The 26,104-nt window shown below is 39.6% G+C and overlaps 1 protein-coding gene across 3 annotated transcripts in view; it reads left to right on the top strand.

Annotated features, from left to right (window-relative positions):
- pdlim7 (PDZ and LIM domain 7) overlaps positions 1–26,104 on the top strand; it is a 36,979-nt gene that overhangs the window by 7,431 nt on the left and 3,444 nt on the right. For all 3 annotated transcript variants that reach the window (XM_016676127.1, XM_016676125.1, XM_016676126.1), the window contains exons 3-9: positions 6,371–6,522; positions 11,997–12,024; positions 12,870–13,066; positions 23,653–23,705; positions 24,343–24,589; positions 25,002–25,182; positions 25,320–25,440. In XM_016676127.1, the coding sequence (XP_016531613.1) occupies positions 6,371–6,522; positions 11,997–12,024; positions 12,870–13,066; positions 23,653–23,705; positions 24,343–24,589; positions 25,002–25,182; positions 25,320–25,440 (979 nt within the window). The remainder of the gene's footprint in view (positions 1–6,370; positions 6,523–11,996; positions 12,025–12,869; positions 13,067–23,652; positions 23,706–24,342; positions 24,590–25,001; positions 25,183–25,319; positions 25,441–26,104) is intronic.

Here is a 26,104-nt window from a genome sequence, read left to right on the forward strand (position 1 = left end):
ATTGAACTATAAAAATAATCATACAGCAATACAACTCCTTCTTTATTCTATTTTGTGACTAAAAGTATGTATTCATAATTTATAGACCTAAAGTATATTAACTAACAATTAGAAAAACTTTATTATAATTACAGTAAATATAATCTATTCTATGCTAAAATTAAAAAGTTATGGTTATGTTAGGAGGAACGGAGGCATTGTAGTCAAACAGTTATAATGTTTTATTGATCAATAGAAATAATGATAGGGAGAAGCTTTTAGATTCAGCAAGGGAGACAAACACATGGCCTATCAAGCAGTTTGAGCAGTCTCCATTATTAAGGCATTTTCACAAGAAGGAGAAGATTACATTTCTGCTGAAACATCTTTGCACTTTTAAACAGTTCTGCAAATGGGGTTTGAAGATTTTGTGTTTGAGTCTTTCTTTCTTGTTTAGTTGTAGTCCATAATGTCCCACGATATATAAGTTTAGCTTATGGCATTGTTTGAAAATTAACTTCATTACTTATTAATAACATAATTTTCAACTCGTACTGAAAATGATGCTATCTTGGATTGTTTCTGAAACGCTCTTGTGATGCGGGGATTTTAATGCACCCAATTTAATCCACTCCTCGAGTAATTTTTTCCCCCTCTTATCCATTTTCTTTTCCTCTTCCATTTTTTCCTTGCAGTTTTCCAGAAACTTTTGTGACTTTACATATGAAGACATTTGCATTGCTTTATCCCTCATCACATTTGTTGGAATATTCCATATGAAGGTGTAGAAAGCGAAGCTGCTTTGGTTGAGTCTGTTCCTTCTGATTAGAGAAGTTTTACCACATTTCTGCTCCAGATCCCATGCCATCGCAATTCAGTAAACATTATGATAACCCCACATAACTTGTGAGCACCATCTGGTTTCTATCAACAAACACATGCCACCCCGCTGACTTCAAAGTTTTGGAGAAAATTGCCAATGATGTCACAGCAATAAACGGGCGGAGAGATGTTAAAAATGCCTCCCCAGTCCACGTCTACAGCTGTCATTAAGTCTTATGATTCTGTTTCCCTGGGTTTCTGTCTTAACTTGAAGACCATCTGTTGCTTCATTATCAGCGTGCTCTTTTTCTCACACTTGCAAAAGCTGTGAGAAAGGAGGCCTTGTTAGAGGGCATTAATAATTCATTTTGCAACATGCATTGGTCTCTGAGGCCTTTGTTGTTGTCGGACATGTCCGACATACGTGTTGTGTTTTAAGGTGAGTTGGTGGGAGGTGTTCCTCTGCAGTCATTATGGGGGCAGCGGGGGAGATTGCATACTTGCAGGTTTGGTTTTCCATTTCTCAGAGTGATATTTATGGCTTTGCATCAGCTGTGCTGCAAATGATGTAAGGACAGACGGTCTCTTAGCCCCCAAATAGCCATGGAAAGAATAAAATTGCGATGGTACATAGCTACCTAACCTGTATATCACCAGCTGTTTGATAAACCTTGGTGCATTATTAACCAAAACGAGCTGAGAATACGTGTGAGGCTTTGGCTCGCCGCAAGGAATGTACTTCAAAGATGAATTTAGCGTGATGCATCCTGAAAGGTTGGCTCAAACTTTGAAATTTGATAGTACACCAAAATGGTTCTGCTGCTGCACTCTGCCAGACGGCTTTGAAACTGGCCGTGAACTGTTAGTCGAACCATTTAGATCCACTGAGACGCGGATTCACCAACTCTATAAGCTTCGCCGACGTTAAACAACTAAAGTAATATTCCCTCCAGTCCAAGCAAGGTTCACAGTGGCTGAATGAAAAGTCTGTGTAGACGTCATCTTTGCAATCGTATCTTAACGACCATGAGAAATCCCTGGTTTTGTGAGGTACAGTAGAGTGTGTTGCAATAGCAAGTGCGTGTTTTCCAGTGTCCTTCCCTGTATTGACTCCTACACGGAGGACGAGGCAGGTGTTGGGTTTCTGTCCGCCCCTTACCAACCGAAAGGTCTGAACGCAGCAACTTTGACTGCTGGCTTCTGAAGTGAGGGAGCAGCTGCACTCTGAACCTGAGCCAGAAACACAGGTGTCTGCGTCCATCAACACGACAACTAAATCCATACAAATTAATTGAATGCACAATCTAACGGCCGTAAAAGTTTTTTTTCATTTTTTACTGTACATTTGGATGGTAGTAATAGGTGCTTTTATGTAGTGCATTTACTTTTTTCATTTACCTCAATATGTTAGTGAGTTGATACTCCTGAAGGAGAGCCAGCTGGAGGTATCTAACGCAGTGGTCTCCTGAATACATAAAATAAACATTGTACAGATGGTTAACATAATAAATTGTGAAATTGTGATGGTATAATAAACTGGAGTAAAACACCACTGTTATACTTCTTTCCAAAGTTTAAATCTGTGTCAGCCATAGATATTTTGAATGTATATAAAAGTTATTACATCTCATAGATGCTTGACAAGTCAGTAGAGCCACAGAGCAGTCAATAAAAGTTAAGTTCATGCAGTTCCCCTAAGAACGTTTTAAATGAACAAGGTGTAAAAATATGATGAAGTCCTTGTATCCGTCTTGGATTGTGTGTCTGAATAATGTAGTGGTGGTGAATTTGGCTCCATCACTGCTGCCTTGAGAGAGAACTCAATTATAAGAGTTGCATGTGGCTTCTGAGTTTCTCTTTTCTATTTTAACATGTTGCCTTATTTCATTCTATATTTTCCATAATATATATTTTTTTACTGTATGTAAGTCATAAAACATTTCATTTAAAATCAGACATTAGGCGAACTACAGGGGTCACCAGTCTAACAAACGTGAACTAATTGGGATTGCAATTGGATACTAATGTAAAATGTTTTTCTCCTGTATACTTGTTGAAAAATATGATTTAATATATGTGACCATTGAGAAGAGGATTTATTTTACTGGTTATGCTTAACAATAAGTAATATTCAGTATGATGGGAAGTCTTAGTGGTTCTGCAGTCATGACTTTTTAGAGGGCTTTTAAAAAATCTACTTAATGGGACAATTTGGACAGAAATTTCCTCCCAAATTGAAGATTTCTTCTTCTTCTTCTTCTTCTTCTTCTTCTTCTTCATTACCATGTAGATCTCCTGTGCTGATCCTTTACTCCAATTTTGCATCATCTGTGACCTTTAAGTCACTTCCTTTTAGTATCTGTGGTAAAAGCTGCTTGTCAGCAGCACTGCTTGTGATTGAGACATTCTTGGTTATAGATGTAAGACGTTTAATATTTTTTTGATCATAATTTTGAGTATGGATCTATAACCCACAAAAAGCTTTTCTAAAATGCACAATGAAAAACGGCTTTGAGAAGTGTGTCCAAACGGTGTCAAGTAAAGTATGAATAATGGAGGCAGGGCTGCATTTATCTCTGTGGGAATCCTGAGTGAATAGCCTGCCATGTGAAGGCGAGGCTACAAGTCATGTATTTGGGTCTCCGGTTATTTTTCTCCTTAAAAAAATGCTTAAAATGTTAAACTCATTTGTAAAATTGAAACAAAAGTGCCTATAATTCCTTCCAGCAAATGCAAATCCATGAGAATTAAAGTGATCTATGAAACCAGAATCCTGGTTTTTTAGCCTCAAAGCGACCCGCATGGACAGAACAAGAACATAGACGTCACACAGCAGCACACTGTTTACAGAAGAAATAATAGATGCCACCGTCTACGGATCAGTTATTCAGAGCCGACGTTATTGTCACAAAACCATAACACAAGGGAAGCTAACATAAAAGCTCAACTAGTAGCTATGGCCTCTGTGAATATTGATTGCAACTTCTGTAGCAAAATCTGTTTGGATGTGTAGTCAGAGCAGGAGTGGTGGGATTGTGATGCAATGCTGACAGAGACTTCTGTCGTTTTCCACCATTGTTTACGTCATTTGCCATGCCTGGCTTGTTCTGGGGAAGAATTATGATGCACACCTCAAATCAACGACATAAAAGTCAGATAAAATGCGACTTAAGACACTTTGAAATCAATCGGATACAAATCTGACTTGGAACCACATGGCAGTGGCATGTGTTGTTATAATTATTTCTTTTGGTTGAAAAGATCAGAATCATGCCGTTCAGACTGATGTGAAAAATACTATAAGGATTGCATTTGCCTGCTGTGTGAACATGGGCCAAGACATTTCTACATTTAAGTCTTGCTCTGTGTTTTAAGCCCAGCTGCAGTTTTGTTTTTATCTGTCGAGAGCCAAGTATTTATTTATGTACCTTTTTTTTATGAGCAGAGACGTTATCGTTTTTATGGTGTCTTCTCTGCTCTTGTGCAACCGTTCATGATTCATGTTCCCAATCAAAGCAGCAAGTGTGATTAGCTGAGCCAAACATGACAGGAAACTATTGATCGAACGGCTGAGTCCTCTGAGCTTTTGATGAACTAACATTTGCAGGGATCCGTGGCATTTGCGAGTAATCCTAATGGGGGTTCTGTTTGCCAGAAATCCTGGCTCCTGCTTACTTATCTGATGCTGCACGCTTTTCCTCTGGTTATCTTAGTATTTGACACAGGTCTCAGATTTCATTAAGCTGCATGGGTAAGCCCTTGCTATTCACAGCGTAGCATCTCTGATCTGTGTTTTAGAGGACATGGGAGGCCGGGTTGTAGTGTTCACTGCTTTGTGTCTTGTTGTAACATAACTCTATGCTTGACTTCAGCACTGACTAATGCTCTCACAGCCTCAGTGACAGAGGGAGAGGATGATGTCATTGCTGTGTCAGTCGGCAGCTTACCTGTCAGACTGAGAAAAGGTGGACAGATCGTTCCGCCTAATGGTATGACTAATGGCAACATCTGGGCCTCGTCTGCAGCTGTCAAACATTTATCCTACAGTCACCAGTTACATCTGCAGTAAATCACAAGCTGTCCACTAATGACATCATGGTGACCTTATAATGGCTGTTCCTGGTAGTGCTGAGTGTAACAGACAAACAGGCTCCTCGAGTTAATTAGTAGGTGTCAGACATTACAACGGTGTCAACGGAGAACGATTGTTTGTGTGTTCAGGTATGAGGTTAGGGGTACAGTGGTATAATGTTGCTATAGGAAATGTTAGAGACTTCCTACACTGTGGTTTGGATGAACAGTTTCTGTTGTTTAGACCCGATGAAGCCAGAGGAATGCTTAACATTTTTCCAACCTCAAAACATGCCTTTCTGCCGCTGATTACTCAGTATGATGGATGAAAACATTAGAGACACGCAACTCTTCTCTAAATTACTAAGGTTGTTTCAAGGTTTGTTTGACAGCTTAGAATGTTAAACACATGCTATTTTGCTCCATTATGGAAGCAGATGTGTTTATGAGAGATGTTCTTGGTCAGAAATGCTCCTATTAGTTTCACACTGTCTAAAGATTTGGCTTGAAAACTGTACCTTATGACTTGCAGTTTATTAATATTTGTGGACAGAGGCAATACATCTGCCATTAGTTGGAGCTTCACAAACATAAATACTGTTTCACCAATAAAAGCTTTCTATTAAATCAGCTGCTTCAGTGAAACAATTACACTAAGTAGTACAATTTTACCACAAAGAACTGCATTTAATCACAAATATTGACATCAATTGATGTTCGCCTGGGGTAAGGATTGTTGCATTTCAAATTACAAAAGAAAAATTATTCTGCTTTTTAATGTTTTCAAACATTGTCATTTAAAGCAAACTATTACAACATAAATCACAATTTTTGTCATATTTCTTTCTCCTGAAAGAATTAAAGACTTTCCGTCCTTAATTCACTGCTGAAGAAATATTAAAGATGTTGGCATGTATTGTCATTACTTTAGGGAATTTCACCTGCTAATATTATTAATATAATTCATTTTGTACTTTAATTTTTTTAAATTAAAGTCTAAGTTAATACATATTAATTGTACAATAACCCAAACATTTTTATTTTCATTATAGTGTAGAATGTTGTTGCAATGATGAGCTGCGTTAAAGTGAAAGTTTAGACATTTTGAAGAGGAATCCTGTGGGAATGTTTTAAGTAGTTAGTTTATCTGCAGTTGAAGGAAAGAAAACCTTTAACAAGCTGTTCTCAGCTGGATGGTCCATTCAAAGCTATAATCTGTGTCTCACCAGTTCTGAAATATTAAAGGAAACATTAAATTTTTTTTAAATGTAGTATGACTTTCATTTTAAGTTATTTTTTTCTGTTGTACATTATGTTCATTTTACAAGTTAATTATATTGTAATCAACAGCGTGATCTTTGCAGCCACAAAAGCTCCACCTTTCTCCAAGCAGGGTTTTTTTTTTTGGTTTTGTTTTTATTCCCCTGAGTGATCACTGTAATTTCCTGTTATACCTGCTCTGATAACCCCCTCGAACTGAATTGTTGTTTTCCTCCAGCTTACACCGGGTGGAAAGGCAGCTCAGGCCGGAGTCGGGGTGGGCGACTGGGTGGTCTCCATCTGTGACGCCAATGCCGAGGAGATGACCCACGTGGAAGCGCAAAACAAGATTAGAGCAGCAACAGACTCCCTCACCCTCACCCTCAGCAGGTAGGTCGTCTGGCAGCTCATGATGCAACAAAGTGCTAATTTTATCTCATGCACACAGCAGCAGAAACCGCCACAGAGCGTATGGCCTCCTTCGTTTTCATTTAGACAAAATTAGATCCCATCAAGACCTTTGAAATTGTTCCCAGACTGTTTGCAAGACACATTGTCATTTCAGTCCACTATCCATTTCTCCAAGGTTTAGGTACAGCTTTAGTTTTATTTCAACAGTGCGGTTTTTCTTTAATTTCCAGGCCAGTCTTGATGAAACAAGTTCTTGCCTGAGGTGCTTTTAACTTTTGATGTTTTTTGAAGTTTTCTTACTTTACAGCTACTGGCCAAATGAGCAAATTTATTATTTTTTTTCAAAGATTTTTCTGTAACTTTTAAAACATTGCTGTGACAAATGATTTTCCTTTTTACTAATGTGATGTTTTCACTTTTGAGTTGCTCTTAAGAGCTTCAGATAATTAAAAAAATTATTTTCATATGTACATAACCTTTAATTCATAGAAAATCTGTTTTCGAGGTTCATAAATTAGCTGGAAAAAAGCTTTCCAAACCAACAAGCCCTACATAAAAATTTAATTGGAGGGTTTTCGACTATTAACGGCCTGTTTTAAAGTCATCCCACCAAAGCTCAGTTGTATTCAAGTCCAGACAAAGCATCATGCTTTTTTCTTTTTTAGGCATTTGGAGATGGACTTGCTGGTGTGTTTTGGGTTTTTGTCCCACTGCATAACTGAAGTGCAGTAGGACTTAAGGTCACAAAATGATGGCTGGATAATTGTCCTTCAGGATTTCTGCTAGAAAACGGGTTCCATCAATTGCAGCAAATTGTCTGTGTGCTGAAGCAGCCCCAGAGCATCACACAACCACCACCATGTTTGACCATTGGCTCTTTTTCTGAAATTCTCTTCTTTTTACCAGATGTGAGGTGATTCCATAATGTTCCATGTTTGTCTCATCAGTCCACATATTATTTTCTTCAGAGTCTTGATGATCATAAGATGTTTTTGGCAACCGTGAGACAGGTCTTCCTGTTCGTTTTTGGCCAGCTGTGCTTTTCTCTCTAGGACTCTTCAGTGGTTGCCATCTTTACCCAATCTCAGTCTTATTGTTGAACCAGGAAGATTGACTTTAAGGCAAATGAAGCAGTTTAAATGTTCTGGTTTGTGTTGTGACCTCCAGAATCAGCCACTGATGATCTCTTTGATTAGTTTTGGTAGATTAGTTCATCACTCTAGTTTGCTTCAGTAGTTAAGTCTGAGAAATAACTTTGTATCCAGATGTCAGAGACTTTGTTTCTCATCTGTTCTTGAATTTCTTTAGATCAAGGCATATTAAATATGCTGTATCACTTCTATTTAAGACAGCGGTGTCCAGAGTCTGTCCTCAAGGGCTGGTGACCTTCATGTCTTAAATGCTGCCCTGATGAAACAAACCTGAATCGAATGAATGACTCATTAGTAGGTCTATGCAGAGCTAGGTAATATGCAAAGGAAATAATTTGGCTGTTTGATTGAGCTGTGTTGGAGCAGAGACGCATCCAAACCCTGCAGGAAACCGACCTTTGAGGACTGGAGCTGGACACCGCTGATTAAAGAGATTTCCTGATTGTACAGGTCAGCCAGTAATCAGGCTTGGATGAAACTGAATCAAAAATATGTTACCTAATTACATTTAATACATGATTCATACAGGTTATATTAAGTGATATTTTTTTTTTATATTATTATTCTTGATTTAACAAGGGAAAGGGAAAGTTTTTCACCCAAGCCTGGATTGGTTTGAATCGCTTTTTCCAGTTAAATCATTTGAGCATTGCATTTTGTATTTACGCAGGTTTTCATACTCTTTTCTTAATATATCTTATACTGTAAAATATTTAAATGTGACAAAAAACAACTGCAAAAAAGACAAAAACAGCTACAAGTCTGTAGGTAGCAAATACAGCAAGTGTATACGGATTTGGATGGATGTACTCCAGTCGCCTTTTTCTAACGGAAATAACTTCTCAAAGGAGTCTCTGGGTTCTTTGCGTTGCCTGAACTTCAAACTGTCAGAAGAAAGGAAACTTTCCTTGGACTAAAACAATGAAATCTTTTAATCAGTACTGAATAGGCCTCCTACGGGCAGCACTTACACCTGCTCACATAAGTCTTGCCAGAAATTCTGACAAAAGTGTCAGGAATACAAAAATGTTTAATCAGTAGCTTAATTATAGGGGGGAAAAAAGATTTTAGTCTCAGAGAAAGATGAAATGTAATCATTCAAGGCCCAAGCACCTTCAATATAAAAGAAGATATCGACTTTCGAAGTAATAAAACAGAGCTTGCTGCTGCCGCGGGACTCGTTTTGATTTTCTTTCTTTTTTTTATCCTTTATAAGTAATAGGAGTAAAGCTTTGTTATCTCGTTCACCTTATTGTTGCCTGCCAGGAAACTCTGCTTTTAAATTGTTACATGTCTTTTTTTTATTTTTTTTTATTCACTTAGTTTGAGAGAACAGCTGCAGGGTATTTCAAGTCTTTCCAGACAGCAGAGCCCAAACCTTATAGAGAAGTTTGAGATTTGGCGGTTCTGGTTTGTAGGGTATCATTTACAGCATTTGAGGCAACTAGCAATTTTATACCATTTATCTTTAAAGTTCAACTAAAGAGCACACAGAGGATGTTAATATAAGGCAAATTTACCTTTTTTTTTATTTTAATTTTTATCTATACAATAATTCAAGTTTTGCTGTAATCTTGTACAATTTTAAAATTGGGGTGTGTAAACGATGCTACAGTACAGTCTGAGGAATCTGCACTACACTGTGCTATACTATCCTGATTTTTCTATAATAATAATGTTACCATGGTAATGCACAATGCATACATAGATCTACAATAAGTAGACCAAGTTGTAAATTGGCCAATTCCAGTCACCAATTGGCTTCTTCTTGTGTCTCCAGCCGTAACCAACCAAACTCCTTTAAACGAGTAAGAGGGAAATTGGTTTAATTTTTGGAGTTAAATAAAATATGAGTGATCATAAAACTTTAAAAGCCCTTGAATTTTTTTTTTCTTAAATAAATGCCTCTTTTATCCCACTCCTGGAAGGTTAAAGGAAACTCTCCTTGTTTAATTTATGTCTTCTTTTTAATCTTCACTTTATGGTGAAATGGTTTTGATTGACCTTAATAAGCTTTCTTCACACCAGCTATACTTTTGCTCCACTCTGTGGTTTGCCTCCTCCATTTCTCATCTCCTCACGGAGTCAAGTTTTTGTAAACATTTCACAGTCTTCCTCCTGTCTTTTTTGCACCAGTGAATCGTCTCCTATAAATCCCAGGTTTCCTGTTTATCTCACCCCGACCTATTGTTGTTGTCATGCTGAAAGCAAAACAAATGCTGTTTTCAGAGAGGAACTGTTGTCAGTTTTTCTATTTATTTGCATCTTGGCTCACGTCCACTGTTTTATGTCGAGATGGGAGAACAGCTGCATGGCGATGAGAGATGCTCTGTTTTAGTTTAGTAACTCATTTTCTTCAGTGCCAATAATCATTTCGTGGTTATGGTTTAAACTATAGGTTCTTTGGTGCAGAGAAATTGGATCTCGCAGCATCTCCAGGAACACATTAGGGTCATACTTTTAGGCGTCTGCGACTGGCCCGTCGGGATGTGGTTGAATTGTTTCTGATGTGTTGCAGGGTTGATTACGGCGTCGTTGGGGAGTTCTTTGCGGTGAAATTTCTGACTTTATCTAACATCAGCCTGAAAGCCAAGTATGCATCAACTGAAATTAGTGATCCGTGAAATGAGTTGGAGAATGATCTCATGCCGTTTTCACATTCAGATCCAGCGCAGGTCAGAGTCAGCTGGGGGAAAACTAATTTCTTCCGAGAAACAGTGATTTAATCACGGACATATCTCTGAGCCAGAATAAACACAGCCACAGGACAGCAATCGCACACATTCCTGATATTCCTCATAACATTTGACTCATCAGATTGTGGCTTCCATAAATATAGACCTATGCTTTCCTCCGCCTCTCTGTCCTTTTCAGCTCTGTTGTCATCCTCTGTAACTCTGTGCCCTTAGTGGTTGAGCAGGTAATGACAGGAACTGTTAGTCATTCCTTATTGTCGCAGGAAGTGTCATTTGTAGGTTGCTGAGAGACTCCAGTCAGAAACAATAAGGGGCGGTTTAACTTGGTTACAGCTTTGTGTTGCATTTAAATTTGGATGATAGTTTTGTTGCAGAACTAGGTGCAATCTGTGGCTCAGAGTTTAATGTGGAAAGAAACGTTAATACATACATTAGATTAGGAATAAATCCCCTTTAATTTTTTTATTTATTTTCGGTGTTAAATTGGCATTAAATAGCATTTTCTGAAGGACTTTAGTTTGAATTTTCCTTGCAATTTTTTATAATCCTAATCATGACTTGTATCATCCCGGTGACATTTACGGCAACTTTCCGATCTTTGTGTTTGAAAACATTTGACTTGCCGATGCTGATTTGAACCACTCTTGATTTCTCTATAAGAACTAAAACTTATCAGTATTGTTTTTAAGCCTTTGTGCCATGAGTGGTTATTAGATATATAGAGGGAATGTCACTGAACGAGAGAGCAATCATTGTTCAACCAGGTTTTACTGTTTTATAGCAAAGTATCAGAAGATAACAGCTTAAGTGATCTTAAGAATCTTGATTCATGATTAACCTCGTTTGTATCAACACCTTTATGTAACTCCCTTCTTTCCAAAAGTCTGCCAGCAATTCAGGAGTAAATAGCCTGACATCAGGGCTTGAATAAACTGGTTGGCTTTTCACAGCTGCTTTGTTTTATCTTCATTCATTAACACCTTTCTGAAATTAAGTAGTTAATTTCAGTAACAACTTCTCTACTGAAGCATGTTGTTAATGTTGTGACATTTCTGGTTTAGATTGACTCGAGCAGCACAGACTCCAGAGGATTAAACAGTTTGTGGGCTTTTCTTGTCAAACTAATTGGGACAAGGAGAAACCTTTCAATCAGTTTTGTTAATCAACCAGATTTTCCACTTCCATTTGAGATTAAGACTTTTTAAAAATCTTCACCTCCAATTGTAATTTAAATATGATATTAAGCTTTAGTAAAAATGATAAAACACTAAGGCAAATGTATAATTCCTATTTCCTGAATGTCATTATCAAAAGTTCCTCCAGCAGGACTTATATTTTAATGTTTCACACTTACATGGCTTAACTTTGTTCAGATTTTGTCGTCTGTGTAATTTAATTTGAGCAGTTAAATGATTCATATGGATCCTGATCACCTACTGTGATCCTGTCATAGCATTTCTAACTACAACAACTTTTCAGTGAACACCTTAAAGTTTTATTTACTTTTGATTTCATTATGATATTCATGTCTGTTTTCAGTGCAGTTCATGTTGATGCTGATCAACGAAGAAAGACTGACATCTTGATTTTTTTCTTTTTTCCTTAGAGCTCTTAAAGGAGGCGAAGAGAGGAAGGTAAGAACATGTTTATCTTTAACAGTGAGCTGACGTCTTTGTGAACACCTGGATGGTTTGTAATGGCATGGATCGTTTTTAAATGGGGAAACTTCCTGTAATCTTTACTCGCTCTTGGATTAAAGGCTGTATTATGCCACTTTGTGTTTAAACAAATCTGAATCACCTGCATTGTCCATGCACGGTGCATTAGCCAAACACCAGCGAGTGAGGATCAAGCGCTTGCGGAAGTGACTGTAGTTTCAATTGTCACACCTTGCACAATCCCCGACACCTGACTAAGTATTGATTCATTCGGTCTCTTTGTGAGGCCTTTTGGCAGCTACTTTGACCAACTGATTGCACTTTTCATAGCACAATGGAGTCATGAACCGCTCTGTGTTTGTAAAGCAGCTGGCACATACAAACTCAAAGTCAATGTTCCGTTTTAGTAGGCGTTCAGCACTCCACACATAATGTTCGGTTAGAAATCTCATTAGTGAGAGATGATGGTTATACATGACATATTCTCACTTTGAGCGTTTTCATTTCAACTGCAGCAGCAGATTACTTTGGCCAGTTCCTGGCTGACAGCCAACACAAATAAAATAGCAGTGTCCGCACTTCTTAAGCGCTCCTTCTGTCTGTGTGGAGAAAAGCCTGCAGGCTCTGACAGAGCTGCTGCTGCTGCAGCTGGAGTACACTCTAATCATTTGCTGAGAGGCTGAAAAAAAAAAAAAAAACTTGATGGGATTGTGCAAGAGCAGACCTTTTTTTGTTGTTGTTTTTATTTTGTGTGAGTGTCAAATGTCTAACTGCATGTTGTGCCCTGTGCTGCACTGTCTCCCTCTCCCACACCCACGCAGGACTCGCTTTCCTCGGCTTCTGCTCCACCAAAGTACTCCTTTGCCCCAAGCACAACCATTAACAAGATGGCGAGGCCATTTACAGCAGGTGGTGCTAGCACTAACTCAGGACCTGTTATTAAACCTGTGGCCTACACACCAAAGCTTAACACCGCGCACTCGCCGGGCCTCGCCAGCACGCAGCAGCCTCAGAATGGGTAGGTGGGAAAAAAACGAGCGCAGTTACCTTCAGAGCTGCAATCTGTGTTTTTTTTTTTGTTTTTTTTTACGATGTTCTTGAAGTCTCATTATTCTGGCGTCTCATTAAAAAGAGAAAGTAACTCCTTCAGTATCGAGGAGACTGTAGTTCAGTCACTGCTGCTGTGTACTGCCAAAATTATGTCACCATGTAAAAAACATTATAGAGTAGATAAACACAGCTAATGTATGCTGACTCACTGCTCAACTCAACGTAATAAGTTTGCCACCAGATGGCAAACATTGAATGTGCTTTAGATTGATAGCCTTGGAGTTTTAGTGCCACTTGCCGCACTGAGCTGGAATATGCTCCATTTAATACATCCTTACAGCGAAGACAAAAAGCTAATTTAACCTAAAATATGGATGGAGGCCATGAGTCGTCATTGTATGACTGTGTAGTCTCCTTTACATTCACTGCAAATGATTGCATATACTTTGGCTTTCTTATTGTTGATTAATGGCAAAACTTTACAAAACCCACCAGAAATTGAATCAGTGGTCTATTGGAAGAACTATCTATATTTATTGGCAAAGACGTGCACAAAGCCTTCATGTATTTATGTATTTTCCAGGCACGTGGTGCACAATCAAGTAACTATGTTACCTTCACTTGAAAGTACTGTATACATCCAACATGGCTTAAAAAAAAAAAGTGATGTCACCTCTGTCGCCGTGAAAGTCGGCCTCTGTTTCTTTAAGAAGCTTCTTCTCTTTCCTACACTATACCTTCAGTACAACATCACAACAGTGCTTCTCCATGATGCTGTTTACATCCATTCTTAGGAGTTTGTATGATGAGCTCAGCAGACTCGCAACTCCAATTAATTGCTGCTGTTTTTTAGTCCGTTTCTCACACATGCATCAAAAAAAAATTCAAGCAACACTCCAGGAATGCTTTTGATGATGGATTAACACTATAAAATGATACAAAGATCAAAAATGTAGATTTTTCATCATACTCCACCCTTTATTATAAACTCATTCAGTAGCAGAATCTGTGTTAATGCTGAGACTGATGCATGTTCTTGTTCATAAGACTGCGTGTACATACGTATTCAGGCAGGCAGACTTCCAGAACAAGTTAAAGTACTTGTCAAACAAAATGGACATACCAAGAAGATAAAGACGCTGAAACAGTCTGTCCTTCAACGTCATATCTGTTCTCCTTTTCAAAGAAACTAAATTCTTTGAAGCATTTTTTCCTGTTCACCTACATTTACTCTCTCCTGAATATCTTTCAAGGGTACTTAGAAGAATAAACTCAAATCCTAACCAATTCTAAAAGTGGCTGCGTGGCATTGAAGAGTCTTCAAGGAAAGGATTGGCCGCTTCTCGTAATTTGGGTAATGGTGGTGCTCTGCTTGTAGCTGCTATTGAAATATGGTCTGTCTCTTTATTTAGCCCCACTCGTAAACTCTGACTTCACACACAGCTTTATTTGCACACTCTAAACAAGGGGTGTCCAAAGGCCCGGCATCCTGCATGTTGTAGTTCTCTCCCTGGTGGTAGTAACAACCTTTTCAGCTTGTCAATGTTCCTTTTAGACCTTCTAATGAGCCATCATTTGATCCAGGTGTGTTAAACCAGGGAGAGAACTAAAACATGCAGGATGCCGGCCCTCCAGGACCGACTTTGGACACCCCTGCTCTAAACAGACTGAATACAGAGTTTGAAAATTATGTGTAACTGCAGTAACTAGTGATAATTTTTCTTAAGATGTTCTCCACAGAAACTGGATGAGTGCAAATGGGATGTGTAATGTACCCAGGTTAGGAGCGCAAAGACAGATTTTGTGATTTATTTCCCTCTGTGGAGATTACACCAACATCATGTGTCACCGCTGTGGCATTTATCATTATTCACGGGGTTTCGGAGTACAACAAAGATTTGACTAACTCCGGCGGCACGGAAATTAGGCAGAGGAGGGTTTTTTTTGTTTTTTTTGTTTTTGTTTTTGTTTTTTTTCCTTGGCAGAAACATCAATTTGCATCCCCATGAAAAGCAAAAGGGGACAAGAAGAGCGACGCAGCCAAAGGTTTTGTGCCAGTCTTCTGACTCATTCTGGGTCAGAGTGACAGCAGATGATTTGACAAACAATGCTGTCCTTCTCTCTCTGAGCTTGTTGACAACAACAGCATGTCTCGTGTCACTTCTCGCATGCTATCTGCATATCTTCTGCTGTGTTTGGCCTTCGTCACATATTGACATGTTCCGTTTCTTTTCCTTCCCTCTCCCTCAAGCCGAGCTCTGACCTCTTTCTCTCACTTTGTGTTTTCCTCCTTTCTTTTAACTTCACAGATGGAAGTCCTTGACAAGTTAGTATGCTTCTTTGGATTTTTACAGTCCTGTACTTCAAGAAAGTTTGAATGACCAATTTAAAGAATAGCTTCTAAAGTTTTGTTTAAATTGATCTTAAGCTTCCTTGTGTATTTTAATTGGCATCTTTAGCTGTTCATTTTATTTAGAAGATGCAAACATTGTGAGATTTTTTTTGAGTTTTTGATGGTCTGATTACTTAAAATAAAATTTCTCTAAACCACATAGGGTCAATACTATTCATACATGTTCAAATATTTGAGCACCCTCACTAATAATTGAATAAATGTCCTCTAACGTGGCCACAAAAAGCATCCAGTAACAACCTGCTATCAGACAATTACAATAAAAGTCTGTATCATTTTTAGAATGTATGTGTAACATTTCAATCCACAATGGATTAAAACTGGATTCTGTTTTTTGTTTTAAATTAACTGAGCTTGTTTTTGCATCATCATTCAACCCTGGCTCAAAAACATTTAATATAAACCTTTAAAAGACCTAAATCAATCTTGCATTTATGCCAATGATCATGACGTTGCAATCAAAGGGTCATGACCCTCATCAACTGCGCCACTTAACCACGCGAAGCTCCATGACAAACATCGGAAGTGAGAGTGTTGAGTCATCACGTTCACTAACTGATCGGTACTGGATTATTCCCTCTGAAAACACAGACGTTGTAAATATGAATAATTTCTTCCTTTATTTCTGTTGTTTTTAGGAGAAAGGGGAAACGATCTTCATTTTAGCTTCGGCTCTTGCTCTATCAAAATCACATACCATTTACTCTCCTCTCGTTTCGTGTCTTTATTTGTTTTCTGGTCTGTTCCACAGGGGCGAAGCCACTTATTATGATGATATATACCAACAGTCCAAGTAAGAGGCAGCTGCATGCAGGCTGGTTTGTCAGCTCAGTAGCTTATTATGATCAGGTTGTTTATGAAAAGATAGCGAGCAGCAGATGCTCTTTGGTGCATTGGTTTACAGGATGGAGATTGCAATTCATTAGTGAGCATTCATCCTCTCTCCTCGTCTTGCTTGTTGATGAATGCACGCTACAGTTGACCTAGAGCCATGTTAGAAAGATGATTGAAAGGGGAAAAAAAAGCTTTTTATGCAGCTTTTGAAGTTGTTTATCAAAAATAAAACCCTTAGTATATTATATATTTTTTTCTATCTGCTTTTTGAATCAATGTGAGCCCTGGCGTGCAAAGCACATCTTTTGCATAAATGGCTGCATGGCGTGGGTCTGTTCAGACGGCGTGGTGATAACCATGCCTGCTGTTTGCTCCTGCTGCTCCCGCTGCCTGTGTGTGCAGGCACGGCCTCAGGGTGGAGAACATGCCCTGTTTTATCCCCAACGACCGCAGCAAGAAGAGGCTGATCGAGGACACCGAGGACTGGCAGCCCCGCACCGGCACCACCCAGTCTCGCTCCTTCCGCATCCTGGCCCAGCTCACAGGCACCGACTTCAGTAAGTCACAGCCTGAGCTGGGCGGACAGGACAGTCGGGACAAGTCGGGGTGTGAAGGGGAAGCAGAGATCGCATGTAGGAGGGAGGTTGCTGCCGATTTGATGTGATCTGAGCATAGAGGCTCTCGGTGAGGGTGACAGATGAGTGAGTGACACAGGAAGACAGATGGCAGCTTTGTCCATTTTTTTTTTACCGATTTCCAGATGTCTACAGTGGCAGCTATGAACTTATTTCCTTACATCTGTCAGTTCCCTGACATGTCGGCTAGAAAAATGGGAGAAAACAGTAGAATTATAGTGTCTTATTCATCTTTATGACTACTTTGAATAAAACAAAGGGTAGAAGAGCACTGTCTGATATCCTTATCTTTCCTGGATCTCTCAGTGCAGGACCCAGATGATGAGAATATGAAGAGGTCAAGGTAAACTCCTGATCGCAGTCACGGCTATTTGTGTTTGTGCACCGGTTTGTTTTGCAAAAGCTTTAATTCAGGCGTTTTGCTTTAAACGCATCTCTACTTTTAAATCTGCCATTAGTAGCTCGTTGTGATTTGGCTGCTTAAAGTGGCATGAGCGTTGTGCATGCATTATCCTTTGACATTTGAAAAATGTGTGCTGTTCAGAACAGAGTCTGGTATGTTGCTTAATGTAGACTCAAAACATTTGTTTTTGCAAGTAAATTGTTCATTGGCATATTTTACATTTTCAAGTCTTAGCAAATTGTAACATTTTTAGAATTAAAAGCCTTTTCAGCTGCATGCAGACTGCAAATAGGAAGAGATGGCACTTTTTAAAAAACTCTTCCTGGAATATTGCTTTTCATAAACAGTGGAAAAACCTGAAAATAGTAATTTAGTTGTTTTGATTGATTGAAATGATCCAGTATTAAACATCTGTGGTTGAAGCAGAAACATAATTTGAAAGTGAAGTAGGATCATCAGTGGGGGTAATAATAAAATGTTATAAACTCCATTTGATTATAACATTTATCAGCTTGTATTGTGGTGTAAAACCAAACTTATTTATGAAACATTTGGGAATGTTGATGGTACTCCAGCGGCAGAATGTCTCAAAAGTTGATGTAGTTTCAGGAGATTCTGCACTCTTGGCAGTAATGCTTCAATAACAAATGTCAATGTCTGTAATGATCCTAAAGAGGCTCTAAGGCAGGGCTCTGCAACCTGACGCTGAGCTGCAAGTGGCTCTCAGGGGCCTCCACAGTGGCTCTTAATGGCTCTGGCCAAAAATGAAAAAGTCTGAGTGAGTAACGTCTTAAAATATCAAACTAATGAGGGGAAAAAAATGTTGATTTTAGCTTTTTAGTCCCACTGGGTCAGAAAAAACTGAAGCAAAGAGGAAAAGTAACAAGTCTTTAGCATAAAAATTGGAACTAATTTGTTTTGGTAGAGATTTGTCTTTTGTTGGAGGACCATGTGATTTTGTGACCTCAAGCATATTTTATGTTGCTGGACTTGGGGCCAAAAATGACTCTTCATATTGTAAAGGCTGCCCAGTGTTGTGGGGAACTCCTAAATAGCTAAATAATTGTTCTGCATCATGTCATGCATGCATTTGGAGAAGTTTACAAAGGGAGAGGCTCTTGGTATCCACAGGGTAACTGGCAACATATTGGGAAAGTAATCAGAAGTATGCAAAATTATTTTTTTTTTTTTTTTTGCAGAGGTTTTCCCTCAGTTTGATTACAGGACGTAATGTATTTAATTAAAAATGTAAAGTTTTGACCTAAAAATATTGCTTTCTGGTGGGGACTATATAACTTAATATGTAAAATCCAGACAGTTTAGTTTAATAAAACTTTATCTGAATATTTGGCATCTCAAAAGAACATTTCAAACACATTATGACACAATATTTGCTCTGCAAATCTTGTATATTATTTTGCAGTGTAGCCTGTCTTACCTGTTACCTTTTCTCTAATCTGTCATCTTGCCAATTCATTCACTTTACTCCACTTTCTGCTATTGTGTTTTATTCATTTTCTCTCCTTTCATTCCATTTCCTCCTTGTCTGTCTCTCCGTTTTTCGTATCTGTGTTTGCCTCCGGTCAGGGAAAAGTTCCTCACTGAGATTCAGAGTCCTCGTTACGCCCGTCTGAGAGACTGGCACCACGACAGGTCCGCTCGCGCCCTCAATATCAAAGTCTGAGCGACGACGCGCCGGAAAGTCCCCCGGAGACGGAACCTGCTCACGACAGCCGCACCACAAAGACGGCGAAGATTAATCCAACTGTCAAATTGGTGGCTTGCAAATTCACCTTTCACATACGCATGGGGCGAAAAAACAAATAAGGAAGTTTGTGGAAACAGAACAAAAAAAACAAAAAAAACAAAAAAAAAAGAAACAAAGTTTAGATGATAAAGTCCAAAGTGGAGCCTTGCATTCTGAGCCTTAGTGGGAAAGTCTATCTTTGAATTTTCGACTTGACGAGTTGCTATTTCACTGCATTGCGGGGAGTAAACTGGTGCGAAGATGGGACTCCTATTACATGTCTGGGGTTTAGATGCGTCTCTTTCTTTGCATGTTTACAGTCATCTATAAGTTTTCATTACCCATCTCATCTTCTCATCAAGCTTCAAGAAAGAAAAGTGAAAGAAAAAAAAATGTGCTTTGTTTTTTTCCTCCTGCTGTTATCACTAATAACTAAAACATAAAAAATATATATATAAAAAAACGACCTTCTGTTTCTCTGTCCTTTTTTCCCCATCTTGTCCTTATTGTTTGAACTTGGGATACATCACTTTTTCCCTCTCTCTCTGTTTTTCCCTGGCTGACAGAATTATGTAGAAGTTGTTTTTTGTGGGGTCCCGAATTAAAGGGGGGGCGTTTTTTTTCACAGCTTACTTTTATTTCCCGCAAGAGAAAATTGTTGTGCATTCAGGCATAAAAAGCAACAAATGGGCACACACATGAAATGATAAAGACTCGTTCGGGTCAGAGGTGAGCTGTGAGGAAATTCAGCTTCTTCTCCTCTGCTGTTCCTCGAAATAAACACTTATAGGCATTCAGAACGTAGCAATAAACAAAGAACAGGACTATTTACAACAAAGTTAACTCTGTGCTTTAGTGTTCTTGCAGCACTCGCATACAAACACCTCAATCCTCTCCTTATTTAGCTCAGGTGTAAAGATGTGTTAATTGTCATAGTTCAAAAGAAGCCCTTGTGAATACAGAAGCTAAATAAACAGGTTTTTTTTTTTATTATATGTAGTAAACCGCTTTTATCTCGGTAAGGCCCTAATGTTTACCTCTGGTTAGTATCTGTAAACATGTTAGAGAAACTTGGTTGTTGGAGCCTAAAACCAGCAACCAAGTTGAGGAAAAACATGCAAGTTTTTCCAGTGTCTAAAACACAGCATCATAACTGCGTGTGATGACAAATGAAACTATAAACATGAAACGATCCTGCCATGTCCCACAGTCATTTAGTTATGTGTACGTGTTAAAAAGAGAAGCCGTCAGATATTAAAACAAGCTGTAAATATCTCCATGCCTTGTTTAACTTGAATAGTTTGGTTCTGAACCCCAATATTTGTGAAGTCTTCAATAATTTTTGCAAGTTGTTTAACAATTATCAGTGATTAACTTGGTTAGGCACTTTTTTATGCATCCAGAAATCGCCTGAAAATAGTTGTTTATGGCTGTTGGGTTTGCTTACTTTCCTTCAACTTATTACTAGAGTCTCAGTTAGATTTTAGGTCTGGACTTTAACTAGGTCATTCTAACATATGCATGACCACGTTTAGAAATTTCTTTAATCTTTGTTTGTAACGAATAAATGTTAAAGTGAAGACATTTGACCAAAAACACCAGATCTACACATCATAAACTCCATTATTAAAAAAAAAAAAATGTTGGTCTTCTGAGATTAAGTGCCTTACGAAGGAGAAATTGTAGAAAAACGAAACATTTTTGCAAATATTTCATGATCTTTTGCTTCTCCTCTCTGCCCTGCTTGTCTTTCCTAAACTCATAATATTGTAGTTCTCCATTACAAAATGAAAAACTCGTCGGGGTCTATATAGCTCCTCAAAAAAGATCAAAAAGTCATCTTTTGCTGCCAGATGCTGAGCTGCCAACAAACTCCAGTAATTTATTTTATTTTTTTTTCCACATCGATCTGGTCGGTTAAATCCCAGAGGAGAGCAAGCTAGACAACGGAGGTGAATGTGATATCCCAGGTGTAAGAGGCAGAACGACGTGTGAAAGGAAACGTTGCACATTGGAGGGGAAAAAAGATCTCCGACGCAGTGAAAAGGCACCTGCTTCACATCGCGCCTTTTTGCTGACAGGAGGAGAATCGTGGGGGATTTCGAAGGCCGCGGAAATGTCAAGAAAACACAATCCAGGTCGCTCAAGGTGGGAGAAACCTGCCATCAAGGATGTTGAGCAATTTGCACCTCTGACCTTCACTTAGAGACGCGCAACTAACAAAACCTCCTAAAGTTGTGTGAAACTGGCCTGTTGCCATGTAGGGCAGCCAGACAGGGGGGAGAGTAAACCAAGGTCAGCGCGGTTTGACCAGGACCTGGCTTTGTGAGTTGTTAGGTTGGGTCCCAGAAGGCACAGTCCATCAGTGTGCGGAGTCGAGGCCGGCTGACCCAGGGTCTGCGTGCCAAACGCGCTGTAAGAGGCGCTGCCCTTCATTTAACCTGGCCACCAGAGATCCCTCTCGTTCTGCCTTCCTTTTGCTTTGTTCGCCTGTATTTTTCTCAGCTAGAAGGTCTTTACCTTCCTGAACCTCTCCACTGTCAGCCATCTTATTTCTCCAGACAGCCGAGATTCAACTTCCTTTATTATTAAAAACACACCATTTGGAGAAGGTTTTTCCTTCCAACCAGAGCATTTATGTCGCCTCTCTTTCCGGCCTTAAAACTAGTCAGAAATCTTGCAGCTTCTCCCACCTCCACAAACTTCTTTGTCTGAAGTTCGTGTTGTTGTTTTTTTGTTGTTGTTTTGGATTCATAAGCAGAACAATCAATACATGGACTGATATGCTACAGGATGAGTTTGATGGAGGGTGATTGAGTTCGCAGCTTCCTTTTAACTAATGAGACACAATTTCGTGATGTTTCATTAGTGGATGGTGGATGGCACAGTTGATGATGTAAACATGAGTGATGCCTAAGGCAGGGTGACATTTTCCCCCTCCTTCTGCTTTCTCACAATAAAACCTCTCCAGAGCTCAGTGTGTTGGCTCAGAAGTTGTTTTTTTTTTTTCTTTCTTCAGTCGTGGTTTGAAGATTGCCGGAAATGTATAGTTGCGCTTCTTGCTGCGGGTAACAGAACTTTGAAATGAGGGAAGCTCTTTATTTCCTTCACATGCAGGCTTGAAACGAGCTTCTCTGCATCCAGATCTGCCAAGGATACGTTTCAGCGCTTCTGCCTGTGAATCTCCGTCAGTCACTCAGCTGATTTTTATTTTTTTAGTTTTACGGGGGCCGCTTATTACCCTCATTTGAGTAGAAACTTTTGAACGTCTCTTATTAACTCGAGTCGTAAGTGTTTACTGAATGTACATCTGCTGGGCAGCCTTGGTTTTTGAAGCACATTAAATGATGCGATTCTGTCTCTCGAAAGCTTTGGATAATCATGGAAAATGTTCTGCAGACACGACGACTGAACGTAAGCCTCTCACTTTATTTCATCACCACTGGAGAAACCTCTATTGTGGTGTGTTTTCTTCAACTTTAAACTCCATGTGCAGATTCATCTTAACGAGCTGGAATATCATCAAAACGTTAATCTCAGTATTTTGGTTCAAAAAGCAAGACGCTTGTTTATTTGTTGTATTTTAAGCATTTAAATGAGATTGTTATGACTTGATGAGATTTTTCTTCGAAAAATCAGATTGCACAAGGCAACTTTATTGAAAAATTAAATTTCAATAGATAAATCTCGCTTTTGTGCAGTAAGAGAGCTGACCTTCCCTCACATGAAGGGTAAATCACTTAAGGTCATTGTGAAAGAAGCTGGTTGTTCAGGCATATAAAAGAAAGTCTGGGTGGAAGCACAAAGTAGAGAAAAAGATGTGCAAGCAAAAGTAATAACACAACCATGAGAGGATTATGAAGTCAAGCACAGTCTGTTTTACTGATCTAGACGCTGTGTTTAGTAGGAGCAAGAGTAAAAATGCTTTTTTGGATCGTAAAGTTTAATTCCCGTCACCTTATTTGGAGGAGTTGTCAAGAGAAGCACCAGACTCAAGTCTTAGTTTGGCAGAGTCACGAGTTGATTCCCTCCGTGCTACGCTACATTGATGCAGTCGTTTGTCCCAAAACAACTCCAGCCAAGTATTGAGATTATACACTGTATATATATATATATGCCTGGACATATTTATATTCCTGGGCACAAACTAAGCTGATATTTCCCTATTAAAAATATATACATTTTTAATCGTCTTATTTAATATTCTAAATGCTCGAGAAACTGGATTTCAGCTTTTTACCAGCTGTAAGCCGCTCAGTCACTCCGTTTGTCACGAATCTATACCAGATTTTCCACTTTTTGATTTCTTACAGAAATAAATCAGTTGTCCAGTGATGCTTTGATGCAAACCAGTGATTCCCAGCTCTCCTTATTGAGACTGGTGCTCCAACTGCACCATGCAGAAGCCAATACAGATGGACATGAATGCTGATATTCTGACATGACATTCAATCAGAAGGTGTCTTGGTTACTGCGCATAGTGTGTTGTATTTTTTCCTAATTAGTCATTTTCTCTCCGCAGCCTCGAGCCAACTCCTTCCTCTGCCAAGACCCGAGCCGCAGATAAACCAGATGGTGAGTTTCTGCTCCCACTGATGCATAAAACGAACCCCAGCAGCATCTGGGGGAGGTTACGCTAATAGATTATTATTCTTAAGTGTTAATAGGTGCTCAAGAGCCGACTGCCGTTTGAAAAGAGAGCGCTTTATCAAAGCTAAAACTAGGTTTGGGCGATATGGACTTTAAAGTTTTATCACAACTTTCTGTGGCAATATTGCTGTCGTGATAAAAGCGACAATAAGAGCTAGTTATTACGTCTTTTTTTTTTTTCTCTTTTAGGTAGCTGGCACTGTGTGTCACAGCAATTGTAGCCCCACAAACACAAATACTGCTTTTGAAAAACATTCCCATTTGCTTCTTTGAGACACCAGTCACATAAAGAAGTGTGATTTTTTTTTTATCATTAAACTGCTCACAGTAACTGCATTTAATCACATTTTCAAATGTATTTATATTCATTGATACTCTCATTGATCAAACAGTGGAGGAAATGGTAAAAGTAACAATCCCAGCAGTGCAGACAGTTTTTTTTTAACATCATTAAATAGAATTTATCATAATGATAAATCAAATCTTATCATAACGAGAAGTTTATCCTGATAAGCGATAAATGGCCACCCCTCTCTAAAATCGCCCGTGTATCCGGCCCCAGGTTCAAAAACGGCGGCAGCGGCGGCGGCGGGGACTTCCGGCCCCTCCTGCAGACCGCCGTGGGTCACGGACCCGAACTTTGCTGATCGCTACCGGCCGGACAAAACCAGCACCGTGGTGACCCAGCACCAGCAGCCGGTCCAGCCAACGCCCATGCAGAACCGCAGCTCCATCCTGCAGGCAGCGCAGCAGGCGCCCGAAGACGGCGGGAGGACCCCGGTGTGTGGCGCCTGCAACAAAATCATCAGGTAACTCCGTGCCCGCGGCATCTGCGCCGTGGAATAATGTCGCCGTTTGCTCCTTCCAGAGTCCTGTTTGAGATGATGAATAATTTAAGGTGGTTAATATGCACAACGACGGGCTGCGTGTCTGCTGCAAATTAAGGCCGTCAGCATAATTCACAGCGTCTGGAGGCATCTTTTATCACAGAGGACAAGGATTATCCTGTCATCTCCGTGAGAGACCTTAGTTCTTATTCTGCAAGCAAACAGAGGAGCTGTTCTTTAACATGCAAAGACACAGAGCGCTTAGCAGAGCTGAAAACATGCCTAGTTTTTGTTTACAGAGATCACTGGGCTTCTGCTGGCTGCTATTGTTAGTGCATCTCTGATTTGCAGTGGATTCTGGAGTGAACTTTGATGCGATGTGGATGTTTTCCAGGGGTCGGTACCTGGTGGCCTTGGGGCGTTCCTGGCACCCAGAGGAGTTCACGTGCTCCCAGTGTAAGGCGGTCCTGGAGGAGGGCGGCTTCTTCGAGGAAAGGGGCTCCGTCTACTGCACAAAGTGCCACGATAACCGCTATGCGCCCAACTGTGCCAAGTGCAAGAAGATAATAACAGGGGTAAAGCCAGCAAAATCCGCTCGAAATCCGTTAATACACGGGAGATGTATCGAATGTGGAAAAATGATAGTTGCTGCTCTGCGAGGAGATTATGTTCCCCACGGCTGGCCTGATGCAAATCTTTCATCCGCTTGTAGGAAATCATGCACGCCCTGAAGATGACCTACCACGTTCAGTGTTTCAAGTGTGCAGCCTGTAAGAATCCCATCAGGAACCAGGCCTTCTACATGGAGGAGGGCGAGCCTTACTGTGAGAGAGGTGAGGCGCCGGACAACACACAACGCGCTGCCCGGGTTCAGCGTCCAGCTGTGGCAACGACAGCAGTCCATCTGAGACACACACACAAACATCTTCACTCTCACAAGCTGGGCTTCTACTGCAAACGTTCAATATTCTGCTAATGTCAAAAAAGCACAATTTCGCAATTAAATAAAAAAATGCAATTGAAATCATACGTGAACCGTTAAAAAACATGCCACGCCATCGTGTTATTTCCACCAGTAATAACACTCGGTTGTTGATCACACTGATTTTGAGACGGCGGAAAAATCTCATCTTAGCACAAAAACTTTTTAGCGAAAAATGTGACTTTTTTTTTTTTTTTTTCAAAATCAGTGTTTCCAATTTTTCAGATTTATTTTCTTAATTCCAATTTGTGCGATTACATGGTCAATAGAAGCACAGCCACATCTGCTGCTTTCATGCCTCGGTAAAGCGATCCCTATGACGCATGTCCTCTCTTAATACGCAACGTAACCATCTCCACAAAACAGGGTGAGAAAATAAAACGTTAACGCGTCTATCGCGGATATAAAAAATGTGAAATCCTTTTAGGAACGTTGCAACGGGAATGCTTGGTTAATGGCATGTTTAAATATGTTTGTTACTCAAGTGTTGGGGTTATTTAGCGGGTCTCCATTTA

Source organism: Poecilia formosa, unplaced genomic scaffold (genome assembly GCF_000485575.1).
Source record: "Poecilia formosa unplaced genomic scaffold, Poecilia_formosa-5.1.2 Scaffold128, whole genome shotgun sequence".
In the NCBI taxonomy this organism is placed as follows: domain Eukaryota; kingdom Metazoa; phylum Chordata; class Actinopteri; order Cyprinodontiformes; family Poeciliidae; genus Poecilia; species Poecilia formosa.